General features: G+C 44.8%; 1 protein-coding gene across 1 annotated transcript; it reads left to right on the top strand.

Moving 5' to 3' along the window:
- Positions 1-1,274: 1,274 nt before the first annotated feature.
- On the top strand, positions 1,275-15,169 carry BIRC7 (baculoviral IAP repeat containing 7). The gene is made up of 8 exons (XM_075011824.1): positions 1,275-1,794; positions 5,641-5,740; positions 7,369-7,441; positions 7,826-7,871; positions 11,810-12,016; positions 13,086-13,157; positions 13,622-13,832; positions 14,838-15,169. The coding sequence occupies exons 1-7, from the start codon at positions 1,275-1,277 to the stop codon at positions 13,822-13,824; spliced, it is 1,221 nt and encodes a 406-aa protein (XP_074867925.1). The 3' UTR covers positions 13,825-13,832; positions 14,838-15,169.
- Positions 15,170-16,635: the final 1,466 nt, after the last annotated feature.

Here is a 16,635-nt window from a genome sequence, read left to right as displayed (position 1 = left end):
CAAGGCATTACTAATAAAGAATGGCTCCTAGAATGTAATAGTTGCTGTATAAGTCCCCTGGGGCTTCCAAAAGCATTGTAAGGGAAAAGAATGCACCAAGCAGTAAAGCCCGCAAAGCCATAGCTGATACCATCTTGATAGTAAACGTCTTTATGATGTGATGTCAGTTAAAATAAATGGAGATATTATGTCACTTGTTAATACATGGATGCCTGCGCATTACATTGAACAATACTTATTCTTGCTCCATGAGTCTCATTGTCAACAGCTGGCTAATACTTGCTTGTCATGAATTGAACTAGTGAGCCAGACTCTGACTGGGCTTTCAAGTGCATTTACATTAAAAGAGGATCTCTGGATGATTACTGTTAGCCAAGTGTGTGAAGACCCCTACTCCTGAGCGATTGGCTCGCTTGAAGTGGAGTCACTCTTGACTCTCGCCTGTGTGAATGAGGGAAGATTTAGGTCCAGTGTCTCTGTGTGTATCCTTTTGCAGACAATACAGCAGCTCTGGTAGCCTTGCAGAGCTGCATATGTGTATCTGGGGAATACAGGTTGAATCTCTCTCACCCGGTACCCTTTGGATCTGACCAGTACTGAATGAGAGAGTTTGCCATATTGCAGAACTACTTCTGGTTCTGCTACAGGAATGGGATGGATAGGAAAGATAAGTAACAAGTTGTTGATTCGGCTCCTGGTCACAGACTGCCATGCGAAATGAAAAGAGAAGCTGACTAATAGAATGTGCAGGATGTAACTCTTTGGTTAGAAAAGGGACAGCTTAAGAGGAATCAAATCCTTTTTATGCTTCTGTTTAAAAAGTAGGTGGTGACAGGGAGCTCTTTGCTCAGGTCAGAGTGAAACCAGGAGTGACTTTATCCAAGTGCCTTGACGAGGCCTTGCCTTGTTTTTGCTTTCCCTGCAACCCATTTAGGCTTTCTGGTCCCTTGACAGAGGAAGGGAGGTACTGCTGGGCTCTTCCCTCCAGACATGAATGGGAAAAGTCGAGGGGAGGGGGTAGGTGTGGGGGGAAAGAGGGACATTAGAGGGAAACAGGCAGGGAAAACCAGCAGCAGGACACAGAAAATCAGGATCTGTGGTTTGGATGCAATTCAGGAACATGCTTGGCTTTGAGATCAGGCGGTTTCTGGAACATGTAGCAGGATGAGCTGTGGGGATGTGAATACAGGCTGGCAGTCTGAGTGCTGACTGACATTGGAAACATAGCTGGTCACTGACAGATATTTTTCCCCCCCCCCTCTCAGTGCAGAGACATGGAGGACCGCTTTCTCCCAGAGGAGATCAGGTCTGGGCCAAGGCATTTTCAGCTGTCTAAGGCCAGCATGTTGAGTGAGGAGAAGAGACTGAGGACTTTCCAGCAGTGGCCAGAGAGCTCACCTGTTTCAGCCACAGACCTGGCTAAGGCTGGCTTTTTCTTCCTGGGTCCTGGTGACAGAGTACAATGCTTCTGCTGTGGAGGTATTCTGAGGAGCTGGGAGGCTGAGGATCAACCCATGCGAGAGCACCAAAAATTTTTTCCTACCTGTGAGTTTGTCCGTGGTGAAGATGTTGGCAACCAGCGAATAATCTCCTTTAAGAAAATCTTGGACTTTGTAGATGGGCAGATCCTTAGCCTCCTCCAGAGGATAGATGTGGAAGAAACCACCTTCCCTGGTGAACCAGAATACCCAGCGATGGAAACAGAAGCGATGCGACTGGCCACTTTTGAGAACTGGCCACTGCACACAGAGCTGTACCCTGAACAGCTGGCCAGAGCTGGTTTCTTCTATACAGGTAGGCTTGGTAGGACTAGAGCTTTATTGGTAAATGTTGAGACCATATTAATTTTGCTGCACATGCACAAAATGATAAAAATATTTCCAGTGTTTTGCCAAGTAGTTGCTTGAAACTTAGTTTTTTTTTAAAGCTATTTACTCTATTTTGACGTGAAGTCAACAACTTGCATTTTAAGTTTTAAAGCTTTAACAGTTTTTTGATTCTCAACACCTATTGTTTCTAAATAATTTTGACCCCACTGCAAGGTAACCCCCTCTGAAAAATTGAAATCTAGTGGTTTGAGCTGAGCCTCTCCCTTGAGTTAGGATTTTTGGTTGCATCCACCAAATCCAGCCAAACATAGTACAATATCTGCCCTCCCTGCCCCTTGCCTCAAGTTTTCAGGGTCAGGGAGGGTGTGTAATGGCCTCTGGGGGGTAGAAGTGGAGAAACCAATGTGTGGGGAGGCTGCTGGGAGCAGAAACCAGCCCAGCTGCAGTGAATGTTGATACTGACCTGCAGGCTAGGTGGTCAGCTGAGGCGAGTTGGGGGTGGAGCCAGTTCTGCCCCCCCACAGCCCTGCCCGTGTGGGGCTGGCATGATCAATTCCACACTGCCCCCCTCAAATTTTCCTCCGTGCCCCGCTAAAGGGATACACCCTATTGTTGGACAAACCTCTGATTTAAATTAAAGCTTATAAATATTAGCTATCAAAATATTAAAATGTAATTCTGCGAAGTCTATATACAGTTACCTATGGTTGGGGAAGCCTTCTTCTGTGTGCCATGATACAGCTGCATGGTGTCGTTCTGTTCGACAAGCTCTGTTCAGGGTTTTCAGGCTGCATGCATACTCTGTGGTAGGTAAGGAGAGGGGGTTGGCGGTGGCCATACCAGGAAGCCATCTGCAGGACAGCCACAACTTGATTCTCCTCTCCGGGGTGTGAGGCCACACCCACAGTGTCACCCTGAACAGCAAGGATGTGAGATTCAGCCATAACATGGCCCCTGTGCAACATTCGCACAGCACTGGGACAGTTCTGAGGCTTGTATTACAAACACAGCCACCTTGGGGAACCTACCTAGAGCACACCCCTTTTTTTACTGGAGTGCCCTGTGAGGTCAGACTCATTGATCTGCTAATGTCAGCTTTAAAGCTTTCCAGTCGGGTTTCACTCACTTCTATTGTAGCAGCCTCAGTTGGGATTGAGAGTCTGTTCTTGGGAAGGTGATGCTGTTAGAGTGCTGGGCATGGACCAGGAAGACCCACTGTGATGGGTGCTGTATAAACGCAGATGAAAAGGACAGTCCCTTGCCTACAGCTGGGCCAGGCTTGACACAAACCTGTAGTGGAAAGTCTTTGCCCTGAAGAACTTACATTTAAATTTAAGACCAGCAGCCATGTGGGGTGTGACAGACAAATGAAGGTAACGGGGACGTGACTGCGTGCTTGCTGTGTGCCCCACATGCAACTGTTTGTATGTTTTCTCTTAGTATCTGACCACTTGGTTAAATGTGAAGTCTAACCTGAGTTAGGCCCTTCAAATAACTCCAGTAGAATGTAGAACGGGGATGGGGGGGACAGTGGTGTTGTACAGTGTATTTCGTCTTTTTTAAAAGACACTCATCTCTTTGTAGGCATTTTTTCTTCAGAAGCTTTTCCACCTAACTTGGTGCTCTTAGAGCCTGAGAGAGACTCCTCTCTCCAACAGCCTAGAATTCTGAGTCATGAACAGAAATGTAATGAGTTTGGGGCTCTTCACCAGAGGAATCGCTTTGAAAACTGCTAGATTTTTAACATGACTGCTAAAATTTTAAATCTTTTTGTCTTTTTTTAATATTATTCCTATCTTGATCTGAAAACTCCTCCACACAGGCCTCACCAGTGAAAGGACTCATACTTTTCTGGCAGAAGTGTGTGAGCTCCCCCCATGCAATCTGTTCCTAATGTCTACAAACTCTAGCTGCAGCTTGGAGAAGGTGCCTAAAATTCCTTGGTTTGTGACAGTCAATCTCGACACATGCAAGCTCTGTTTTGTAAGACCTTCAGATGCAATTAGACACAGGCAACGTGAGTGCAGGGCAGCTAGCTAGTCTTGGCTGAACTAGCTTGTCCATGCACCTTGCCATCTGAATTGCAAAGCACATTATATCTCCAACTTACCCTTTGCCCTGCTGACAGAAGGAGGTGGCATTCCCATATTGCCAATTTAACGAGCTAATGTCTGGAGTGAAGGAATTTGTACCAGAATCACTGAACAAGCTCCAGAGCTCAGAATAATTTTGAGCACCGATGCTGTGTTCTTGCCATTAGACTGCCTTAATAAAAAGGAAATAGACTTTGTGGGGGCGGGGAGAAGGGGGTGAAAGAGCAACTTCTGTACCAAAACTTGCTGCTGTGGCTTTCCTGTTGAGCTTGCAACAATAGCCCTGCAGATGTACCTGTTTTCTATCTGTATGATACCTGACCTTTCATTATTTGTATGACTGTAAGCGCAAGTGAGCCAAAAGGACTCGCTTAGCTGCACGGCACATGTTGCCTGTGCCTTGTATTGCATAGGAAGTTCTTACTAAATTATGAATCTTGCTGTAGCCCCAATTTGCATAATGAAAGCTGGATCTTGAATGTATAGGTGAATAGAGCTGGAAATACACATACCTGTTTTGGTTGAGCTGAAATACCATGCAAGGTTTTTTCCATGATTGAGGCTCTTTTAAATGACTTTTAAAATGACAAAAAAGAACAGCTAGCTCAGAAATAGATTAAACCAGAAGGCAGAAGTTGTAGCAGGAACCCTTTGTCCGATCTGCTTTGGAATTAATTTGTCTACCAGCAAATCAACAGTTGAAAACCAAACACTGAGACTGGGGATCCCCCTGGGAAACAATCCAACAGCATAGCAAATCCAGAGAGTGCTTGGAAGGGAATGCTCTGGAATTGCCAGTCCAGCTGATACCAAGAGTTCCCTTGATCTAAAGCTTTCAGGGATTCTGAATCCCCACTGATTGAAACAGCTGTTTTTGAGGCTCCTTAAAGGGTTCTGTGGGTGATTAGTCTTATCTGTTCCCAGACATTCTTTTTAGTGGGGTCCCAGTATCACTTGCTGAGTGGGAAGGTGTAACATGCATAGCTTTAGTCAAAACCATGCACTGCAGCAGGCATGTTGATGTTAAACTCACTGAATCTCTTGCCCAATTTCTTTTGTGGGTTGGGTGGAGTGGGGTCTTTATCATGAAGACTCTTATCAGAGAGGTAGCTGAGTTAGTCTGCATCTTTAAAAACAACCAGAAGTCCTGTGGCACCATATAGACTAACAGAGATTTTGCTGCAGAAGCTTTCATGGGCAAAGGCCTGCTTTGTCAGATAATGAAGACTTGTTGTTAAGGAAACTGGTGTACACCAATTTCTTGGGCCTTTATGGACTGTCGTTCTCAGGTAGCATTTTGCTGGCTGAAGAAACAGGAGGGGTGGCTCTGGGAGTGGATGTAAGGGATGCTTCAGATATGAGCCCACAAAGAGGAAATGCAGGGAATCCGTGAAGTTCCCCCCAATCTTCATAAACCTGACAATGGAACCATAAGAACTGGTGCAACTTGGGCAAGCCAGCTGAGCTCCAATTTGGATCTAGTACTCCAACCTGCTTCCCTGTCTGAGCTGGGGCAAGCTACAGAGTAGTGAGCCAACATCATGAGACAGTTGTGAAGTGTGGCACGAGCGTGACCATTTGATCTGGCAGCTGCTTAGGGTAAAAAATATATTCTCTCTCCCTTTCCAACTCTCTTGGTAGCAACATCTAATTGCTCTGTTTGTGCAACTACCTGCTCATTTGCCTGATGTCAGATTTTCTTTTTGTGCCCCTTACAGGTCAAGGTGACACTGTGAGGTGTTTCTACTGTGATGGGAGTTTGAGGAACTGGGAGCTTGGAGATGACCCGTGGAGGGAACATGCCAAATGGTTTCCAAGGTAGTTTATGATCTACTAAGGGACATTGTGTGCTGGAGTGTAAATCATTAGTCCACATTACCCTGAATGGACCTTGCTACACAGACGGACCTTGCAATCCAGTTAAATCTCTCCTGGTACATTAGTATCTAGAGCTGTCTATCTCTGTTCCTGGTTCAAATCCATCTAGGTCAGTGGTGAACAAATGGTGCTACTATCTGGTAAGCTTATGTGAAAGGAGTTTGGCTTATGTCTTATTTGCATCATATAACTTATAGATCAGCTTGTCATCAAAGCAGGAAATTGAGTGGGTTTTGGTCTCCTGGTAATTACTGAGAATTATCCCAGGAGATCCTAACCTAACAGCCCAGAGCTCCAGCTACCACCACAGCTACTTTGGCAGTAGCACTCTGGACCCCTTTGAATTGCTGTGGCAGCACTGCTGTGCATGGGTTACGAAGGCGGGGAGGGACTGAGGGCTAAAAGAAGGAAGTGGGGAGGGGCTGAGGGCCAAAAGCCAGAGGCCTTGCCCCTTCCACTCTTGGCCATACCCCTTCCAGAGAGCAGAGCTGGGCCCACCTTCCCCTGGGGCCCATGGTGGCTGCCAGCGCTGATGGTAAATCTTAAAGGTCCCAACCAGGTGGAGAACCACTGCTCTAGGTCCTGTATAAACACAGCGTAAGTGTTGACAAATCTAACGTTTTTCAATCAAGCCCAAATGCTGGAACTAAGCCTGAGCTGCAAAGTTCAGAGTTCTGCTTCTATAACATTTTGGGGGGTATAGCCCTGTTGGTCTGTATCTTCATGAATAACAAGCAGTCCTATAGCACCTTAAAGACTAATACCCAAGAAAACTCATGACCTAAGTAATGTGAGACCCGCTTCCTCAGGTCTTAGTCATGAAAGCTCATCACCTAATACATTTGTTAGCCTTTTTAAGGCATTGCAGGACTGCTTGTTGCTTTGGAGTTCATAGGTGTTGGTCTGTGGGTTAAACTCTACCACTGGTTCCTGAAAAATTTTTATTCTATTGTTGCCCTTGTCTCTTACTGGCATTGCAGCAACCCTTGATTTCCACTGGTATCTGCCTTCAAGTGTACATCGCAAGCTATTGTATACCTAGTCCTGGCACGGTGGCTCTTAGCCCTGACCCATTTCCCCTGTCATCTAGTCTGCGTGAAACACTCTTCTGCAAAAGCCAATCACAGGGGCCTAAAATGAAGCCTGACTTAATCTTCCCCATCAGAGAAGCCTCAAGCCACCAGTTTTCTGCTTGAATGGGTGGGTTTGTTGCAGCAGGGAGGAGGAACTGGCCACTGCGGCAAGGATGACAGCTGCTCTTTGCATGAAGAGCTGTTGCTATGTACAGGCTGCATTATTAGGGAGTGCTGCTCCCTGGAAGCTGAGTGCTTGGGCAGCTGCCCAATTTAGGGGCTTCCCACCTGCTTGGCAAAGCACCCCCAGCTGGTACCATGTGTTCCTATTGGTGGTATACATCTGCCATGCCTTGGTGCACATAAAAAAAACTATGCCGCACATGGATGGACAAAACTAGAAGGAATGTTGTTAGGGAGCCTAGTCGTGCCCTCATGATGTTGAATTCCAGACAAGTTCTTCTGTCCCTCATTGTGTGTCTCTTTTCTCCGCAGGTGTGAGTTTTTGCTGCAGTCAAGAGGCAGAGAATTTGTTAGCAGCATTCAGGATTCTCTCTTCAACTCTCCGGTAGGCCCTGTGAACTTGAAATGGTTTTTGGTTTTGGTGCAGGGGAGGTGGGCACCAGTAGTTATCGATGAGACATGCTGAATACGAATCCCTCTGAAGCAGGTGGGTATGTACTTAAGAAGCTCAGCTGTGTCTTGGCTGCACTATCACTTGCGCTACCTTTCTTTGAGCTGTGAGGAAGACATGTACTTGACAGGGGAAATGCAGCCTGCCTTGTAGAGTAGACGTAGTCTACTGCAGGCTGAGAACAAAGCTGTGGAATGACTGCCACTGTGGTACCTGGGATGGACTCTTTTTGTTTTAAATAAATTTAAAACAAATATTGGGCAGCAGTGTTTTGAGGAGACGCTTCCTTAGTGTGACGTGTTCTATGATTATTTTCAGGGACCCTCCTGGCAACAGGCTGAACAAGATCCTCCAGCACTCCAAGGTTTGTGTGAACTGCATGTCCCCTTGGGTTTCTGATGAACGTGCTGCAAAGTTATTGCTCTGGGCTCCATATATTCTAGAGCTTGCAGATTGAATCCTTCCCAAATATTTGCATTTTGAGGTGTGGAACAGCTTCCAGAATTATTACTAAAACTTCCTCTGGGACCCGAAACTGACCTCACTGGGGGGAGTACCTGCTAATGCTGTCTGAAACTTTTCAGCCAAACTGCTGCACTTTCTTTTTGCCAAAAATGCAGATTCAGGTTGGTCAAAAATTTTAGCAAATGTGTGTTGAATTTGCCAGATTGCATAGGTTGCGGGCAGAGGGAACCTCTCAAATTTTGGGGAAAAAAATCTGTTGGCTTAAATGTTTGAATTTAATTCATTCCAAAAACTCTCTCAATTTAAAGTTGATAAAATTTTGTTTCCTACACAATATTCTGTATTGCCCCAAACTAGTTTTTTTTTTTAACTTTTCAGAGTGGCCAGTGAACTAAAATCTGTTAAGGCTTGTTCGTTGGGGGACCAGCAAGCCCAATTTTGCAGACACCAGATATATGGTTAGCATTCAGAATCCTGAGCGCTCAACTCAGGTTTTTATAGGCACCTATTGCCTGTGTCCTCAGATCCACAGATAAAGTATCTTAAACGTAGATTGCCCATTAGGAGAGCTTGCAGGTGGCTTTTGTGAACCTTTGGAGGCTGATACAGAAGAGTGTTTTTAGAAAGCCAGTTGTTTCTGGAAATGATTCCAATTAGTCTGTCAATGCAGACCCCTTTGGAAGACGGAGTTTATAATAACCACTGTATTTCTAAGCTTGAGGACTAAGGGGAGAGCTACTGTTTGACAGGCCTGGGGAGTGGTGGTGGCCTTTTGCTAGCAGCCTGTAAACATGCGACTAGCCTGGAAGAACAGGTTCGTTCTTACAATTGTCCACTGCTTGTCTCATTTATATAAATGTTTGCCATGGGTGTGTGCTCAGCAGAGAAGATTTTCTGCAGGCCGGTCTTTGTAATCTCTGGTTTCTATGGAGAGGAAAATGGTGGCAGGTGCTGGATGAGGCTAGCAGGAAGGGCTTCAAAAGCTCATGCTTCTCTTGGAATTGTCTGAGGCATCTGCCAAGGGGCTGCTAACTGATATTGAAGATCTTCCCAGTTTCTCCATGAATCTTGAAATGATTTATGTCTGAGCAAGGAGGGTGACATTCCCCACCCCCTCCCATTTGTGTGCATATACTTTCACTAGCTCAGTGTGAATGAGTGTGAGTAAATAGTAGCATAGCCACTGTCATGGGGCAGCAGCAGAGTCATCAATGAGATGCTCTGAATACAAAGCCCTCTGAAGAGGGTGGGTAAGTACTTAAGAAGCTCAGCTGCATCTTGACTGCTGTCTGTGCTACTGAAACTGGACTATCACTTGTACTAGCTTTCACCGAGTCATAAGGACATGTACTCAGCAGGGGAATTACAGCCTGCCTTGCGGACAGTCGATTGCAAGCTGAAAAACCATGGAATGACTGCCACTGCAGTACTTGGGATTAACTGGTTTTGTTTGTTTTTAAATGTTGAGATTGGCATTAGCAGGCTCTCAATTTCTCTTGTAACACACTGGTGATTTCATTTGGCCTTCTCTTTGTGTGTGCTTGATCAAATGGTTGTGAAGATGTGGCATGAAACTGAACTCTTTTTTTTGGCTAGGATAGCTATGAAACAAATGCTGTAAATTGTGCAACCAGTGCTCTGAAGAGAGCGGACTGTTGTTCCTAGATCATGTGTGCATGCATGTGCAACATTTTAAGTGACCCCTTCGTGACTAGGATGGCACCTATTATGGAAAGTGGAGTTCTCTTTTCAGATGGCAATATTAGGTGCATGCTTACTACTTGATTTGCTTGTGATCTTCCTCTCCAAGCAAAATACTCCTCCAAAGGGACATGCATTGGAAGGATTATAGGATGTAGGTCAGGATGAATGTGCTTTCATGTATTTAGGTCTGTCCCCTACTCCTTCCTACACGTCTTCTGGGAAAGCTATAACATGCCCTTCAGGCAGATAATGCTGTATACTGGTTTTGCCAAACATCAAATAATGTCTTATGAATTCAGAAAACATTTAGGACTAAAAACTCCTGAGTAATTGGAACAATTTAAATCTCTTCTAATCTTGCACAAAAAAATTCATGTCTCTTTGTAAGAGTGTATCAATGAATTTGAAGTCCAAGAGAATCTTTCAAGGTGCAAACTTAAGTGCGCATTAAGTTATGGCCCCCAGCTTATCTGATTCTCAATATTCTGCAAGTGTCCCAAGCCAGAATGTTTCACAGACTCTCTAAGCCAACTCTTAAGTAGATGCAATCTGGTTTTCATATGTCTGAATAGAAGGTTCCCTCCTTGAGCTGGAGATGAGTGCAGCCATCTGATTGGCCTGTCCTACAAGGAAGACGTTTTGAAGAACCTGCACTTTGGGATGGGATTGCTTCTTTAGGCATCATATTTGATTCACACAGAAGGCCTTTTCTTGAGTGAGATGGATTGGATCTGAGGGGAAAAATTGAAAATCTCTCCCCAAGGCTTTGTAGTTCTGAGCCCTCTGTTTTGGGAGGTGGAAACTGAGGCATTCTAAATGCTAGTGGAAACAGAGCTCTTCATGGCATGAGAAGTGCAGAAAAGAATAGATATCTGACACCTAGGGGCTACATCTACATGTGCACGCTACATCGAAATAGCTTATTTCGATGTAGCGACATCGAAATAAGCTATTTCGATGAATAGCGTCTACACGTCCTCCAGGGCTGGCAACGTCGACGTTCAGCGTCGATGTTGGGCAGCATCACATCGAAATAGGCGCTGCAAGGGAACGTCTACACGCCAAAGTAGCACACATCGAAATAAAGGGTGCCAGGAACAGCTGCAGACAGGGTCACAGGGCAGACTCAACAGCAAGCCGCTCCCTTAAAGGGCTCCTCCCAGACACACTTGCACTAAACAGCACAAGATCCACAGAGCCAACAACTAGTTGCAGACCCTGTGCATGCAGCATGGATCCCCAGCTGCAGCAGCAGCAGCCAGAAGCCCTGGGCTAAGGGCTGCTGCACATGGTGACCATAGAGCCCTGCAGGGGCTGGAGAGAGAGCGTCTCTCAACCCCTCAGCTGATGGCAGCCATGGCAGACCCCGCTATTTTGATGTTGCGGGATGCGGATCGTCTACACGTTCCCTACTTCGACGTTGAACGTCAAAGTAGGGCGCTATTCCCATCCCCTCCTGGGGTTAGCGACTTTGACATCTCGCCGCCTAATGTCGAAGTTAACTTCGAAATAGCGGCCAACACGTGTAGCCGTGACGGGCGCTATTTCGAAGTTGGCACCGCTACTTCGAAGTAGCGTGCACGTGTAGACGCGGCTAGGGACTGTCATACCAGAGCTGGTTGTGCTAATGCAGTACTCCCTCTGGAACCGGACTAAACCAGATACTTTAGAAGTAACTGTAAGGGTCTAGGTGAACTGGTACAATCCTGACTTCACTGGAGTTAATTGCAATTCTCCATTGACTTCAACAGGGCCAGGATTTCACCTCTTTATTCCAGGGCTGTTTGTCTCCATGTAGTAGTGGATGGAAGAATGAATGAGGTATTGGGTATACAGGCTGTAGCATTCTAATGGCTAAATATGTAAAACCAGTATTGGTCTAGTCATATGATAAAATACGGCATGACCTTCTGTATTAGTTGAAATTTCAGAAACCTCGCAAAATAGGGAACTACATGTTCCATATCTAACTCTGGAATGGGCTATTTGATGGTTAAAAGTATTCCATACAGAACTCTACTAGAGCCCCTTGTCCTAGCCTGCCACAGATGGCATTAGTTACTTGTAGCCAGCTTACTTAAAAGGTGTCCACCCGCCCCAACTTTGGTAAAGTGTCTCCTCACTGCTTTACAGATCCTGTGGAGAATCAGGAATTGTCAGCTCCTCTGGATCAGTCTTCCATAGTGCAGCATGTCCTGCAGATGGGCTTTGACCATAACTTGGTGATGAGCTTGGTCCAGAATAAACACCTGCTGACTGGCACTGGCTACTTATCTGTGTCCGAACTGGTCTTTGATCTGCTTCAGGCAGATGGGGAGGAGAACAGCAGTGCACAAAGAGGTATGACAGTTTAGCCCCATAAATCTCACTAATTGAATCACATCCCTACTCCTCTGGTAGCGGTTGACATGTAGAACTTCAGTGAAGCTGTCCCGAGTCTACACTGTCTCTTCCTAGGCTGGAAAGAAATGTAAAATGCTTCCTTAGCTTCAATGCCCTGTGATGCTGAGGAAAGTGCCTCAGCTGCAGTGAGGCTTGCAGAATTGGCAGTTCTTGGAACATTGATTACATTGACCTGGAGTATAACTGTTTTTCAATATTTTGCTGTCTTGGTTTGAAAGCTGTAGTAGATTGCAGCCACGCCAGCAGTGGGTTTCTTTTGTGCTTGCTGGGTCTTAAACTGGATGATTCAAGAGGGTTATTCCTGCTCTGCTATGAGGAGTGGTTAAATGTGAAGGGATCGAACTGTGCTAGTTATGTGATGTCTGGCCTATACCACGAGGACACAGGCAATTGTTAAAGATAGACTCTCAGGGTTAGTTCCTCCAACACAGGAAAGAGAAGTTGCTGTTCTACAACGCACTACAGTGCTGGCTGGAATCCTTCTGACCAAAAATTTGGGTTAGAATACCCCCCCAAAAGCAGAATTTTCCTTGCCTTGTTTGTGGGTGAACTTGTGTTGGATTATTTAATTTATGGTTCACAAATAAGTCTTGGTGGTAGTCAGAATCCATTTTTACTATCTGATTGCAAGCGGGGTTAGCAGCCTATAGTTATGTCTACAAAGAAAGCTTATTTCAAAATAATGCTGCTATACACAAATGTATTTCCAAATAACACTGATCTATTTCAAAATAGTGTCTACACGCACAGCTTGTTTCAGAATAGAGCTGCTGGATGCACTGACTTATTTTGACATAGGCACTATTCCTCATGAAATGAGGGTTACCTATGTAGAAATAAGTCCACTATTTCAAATTTATTTCAAAATAGAGAACCATTTTCACTTAGCAACCCAGGACACTTGAACGGACATCAGTGAAATACCAGGAAGGAGCCCACGCTGGGTTTTTTAGCTCTCTTTAGCCTGAGAGCATCAGTACCATTTCCTGCCTTTGGATTTTTACAGAGCGTATGGAGAGGGAGCCAGGTGCGCCAGGGCAGAGACAAGAGCCACAGGCTGAATGCTCAAGAGACTCAGGTGAGGTGATCCAGTACAGGCAGATTTTCACATCCATTTATACAGCAAGAAATGCCAAGGCTCGTTACCTCCAACATAAGTTAAATTCTGAATAGGAAGAAACTTTGCAAGGTGGCAGCACTTCTGGGCTGTACTCAGGAAATAGCACCGACTACGTTAGGCAAGATAAATACACCCAAAAGCAGTGCTTACCACAGGTTACCCGTACATCGTATTTCACTAGTTTGTCCTCTTCCTTACTGTTCGTATCTCAAACTCCCCACATGTGGACAAACCGGGAGCCCTAGGAATAGCAGGGGATTGTGGTGACTGCCACGGTCCCAAACTTCTTCCAACAGTGGGAGGGATGGGAAACCTAGGACTCCAAATACAGCTCAGACTATGGAATGGACAGATCCTTTTCCTTGGGAAAAATGGTCCAATAACCCTGCTTTGTAATAAAATATGGGTGTCTCTCCTTTCAGCAGAGCTTCCGCTAAGTACAGAGGAGCAGCTGCGGCGGTTGCAGGAGGAGAGGATGTGCAAAGTGTGCATGGACAAAGATGTGTCCATTGTTTTCGTTCCCTGCGGCCACCTGGTGGTATGTGCAGAGTGTGCCCCAAGTCTGAGACAGTGCCCCATCTGCAGAGCTGTCGTCAGGGGAAGTGTGAAGACTTTTATGTCCTGAATTAGGAGGTAAGAGGGTACATGGGTTATTGGGGGGTTTCATAAACATTTCATTTAAATGCCTCATGTATAGTGCAGCTGGATTAGGAGAGTCTTGCTTGTGCTTTATAAAGGCAGTGTCACTATTTACAGCCTGACAGTTTACTTTCTGCACCAGCTAACAGCCCCTTTTACTTAAAGACTTGCCACTGAGTGGTAGCCCTCTGATCTTACAGGGGGACCTGAGCTACTGGACATGCTGCAGAAGGGAGTGGAGAAGTCTTTGCTCTAGACTTGGAAGCTTTTATTTTGGAAGGGGAAATATCCTGCTCCACCATAGTTAATAAGGAGGGCAATACCAGCTTTGTCATGAGAGCGATGGATTTCTAGAAGCATAGAAATGGAAGGGGACTCTAAAGGTCATGAAGTCTATTCACCTGCACTCAAAGCAGGACCAGATGTCTCCAACAGTTTAAGGTCTTGCAATTTTTCCACTGGCTGAGAATTGGAAAGCTGTCTAGAAATGTTGGTTTTTGGCAAAATTGTACATTGAATGACATGACAATCTCACCTCTGCTCAGATTTTGAATGGTCATCCAGCTTGTCTTAGAGCTGACTCTGTTATGTTTTAAACTGCAGCAAGGGAGGTTTAGGTTGGACATTAGGGAAAAAGCTCCTAACTGTCAGGGTGGTCAAACAGTGGAATAAATTGCCTAGGGAGGTTGTGGAATCTCATCTCTGGAGATATTTAAGAACAGGTTAGATAGATGTCTATCAGGGATGGTTTAGACAGGACTTGGTCCTGCCATTGGGGCAGGGGGCTGGACTTGATGGCCTCTCGAGGTCCCTTCTAGTCCTCATAATCTATGATGCCCTAACTAAGCCCAGGACGCTGCTGAAGAACCAAAGTTCTACTCTGAACAGGTCTCCAACCGCAAGGGTGAAGGGAAAGTCTAGATAAGTTAAATGGTTTAAATGAGGCTTTCCCTCAACCACAGAAACTGACTACTTTGAAAACTCCTCCTGTCTTTACAGACTTTTCCAGTCTGACATCCTCCACAGATGGCAGCTTCTGTTTCAACATAGAAGGTGATGCATGAGGAGGTCTTGCTTGAAATGACATTCCTACTCTGTTACTCACAGTCTGGGTCACCGAACCTCCTAAAGTGTCCTGCAGTTTCTTCCCTTCCTGTTAGAAACCTTCCTTTTTGCTGGAAGATGACCATGGAAAAGTTCATTCTGAAGTTTTCCATTTACAGCATGAGTGGCAATGTTTTTAATTGAAATCTGATGATCCTTGTCTAGAACTGACTTATTTCTAACCAATTGTTAAATATTGGCCTAGATTGAAGGAAAGTTTGCCTGCAGTGTAAATTAATCATGGGTTTGAAAAAATGATTTGTCTGTAGATTTATATTTTACATTTTGAAATAAAGGCATCTTGTATTACATTTTTAGACTGGTCTTTCATATAGTCAGACTATAAAATGCTTTAGTAAAACATTCAATTGAGGCTGGGATCTGAGGGCTTGCCTGCTACATCAGACTGTGGGGTTACATAGTCTGCTAGGCCATATCCCCCCAATACCAAATTGTTGTAGGTGAATGGAGTGGTGTCCCTAGCTAGCTTTCAAAGTAGGTCCCAAAGCAGGGCTTCTCTCTTGTCTGGGGCATGGATCAGTCTCCAAAACATCATCACCTAAGGTATAAGCAGAACCACAGTATTTTATCACTTGAGCCAAGCCTTTATCTCTTATGTATCTCAGTTGCATCTTGTCACTTACAGCTTTCATCTGTTTCAATGTTTCTATGCACTTAGTGGGTCTTGGCTATGTCTGGGTAACCCCAATTAAGCTGTCTCCACTTTTCCCATAGTCCAGGTGGATAACCTGCTCCACCACACCCCTCCTGAAGAGGAGGGGCTACTATTCCACCAAGCACTATGTAGAAGTAAGAGGAATTGATATTTGAACTGCTAAAATCGTTTCCTTGGAAGCTAGTTAGTGGCATTGGAAGGGGTGTTTAAAGATTTCATAGAAGTGAACTTTTGTACTTAAAAAGCTATTTGCATTTCCATTACAAACCCCGAATGGCTCTACATGTATGTTAATAACATGTGTTGTGCCCAGCTTAAACATCTGTATTAATCTGAAAAGGGAATATTTTAAACCTCAAAACTGATTTAAAAGGCTGTTCAAGAATAAGAACCAGCTTCAATTCAGAATCTGGCAGAAGGATTGTGATCTTCATGATGGTGATAAGTAGGATGCAAACTGAGAGAGTCAATGAACTCTTAATTGTAAAGATAATCCAGGGTAAACTATTTCTTTAAGCTGTGTAAGGCAGCTTAGGTTTATGCATTATCCACAGCATAGGGGTATATACTGTTGTGGACTTGTTGAATGATGCTTTTAGCCAGAAGAGGGCACCGTTTAACTAACCAGCTACTCTTCATTCCTATAACAGTCAAGAATGAAACAAGCATCAGAGAGGTAGCTGAGCTAGTCTGTTTCTTCAAAAACAAGAAGTAGCCCTGTGGCACCTTATAGACTAACAAATATTTTGGAGCATAAGCTTTCATGGGCAAAGACCCGCTTCATCTCATGCATCTGACAAAGCAGGTCTTTGCCCACGAACACTTATGCTCCAAAATATCTTAGTCTATAAGATGCCACAGGACTTCTTGTTTTTGAAGAATGAAACTGTTATCTGTTAACGATACAGAAAGTTGTACAGGAATAAATGAATGACATTAGTGCCACAGACTATAGCAAAGGCACAAGATCTCATGACAGAAATAAATGGAGGTTATACGCTGTAAAATAGGTCTGTT

Source organism: Carettochelys insculpta, chromosome 17 (assembly GCF_033958435.1).
Source record: "Carettochelys insculpta isolate YL-2023 chromosome 17, ASM3395843v1, whole genome shotgun sequence".
In the NCBI taxonomy this organism is placed as follows: Eukaryota; Metazoa; Chordata; order Testudines; family Carettochelyidae; genus Carettochelys; species Carettochelys insculpta.
This window is presented reverse-complemented; position numbering and strand designations above follow the sequence as displayed.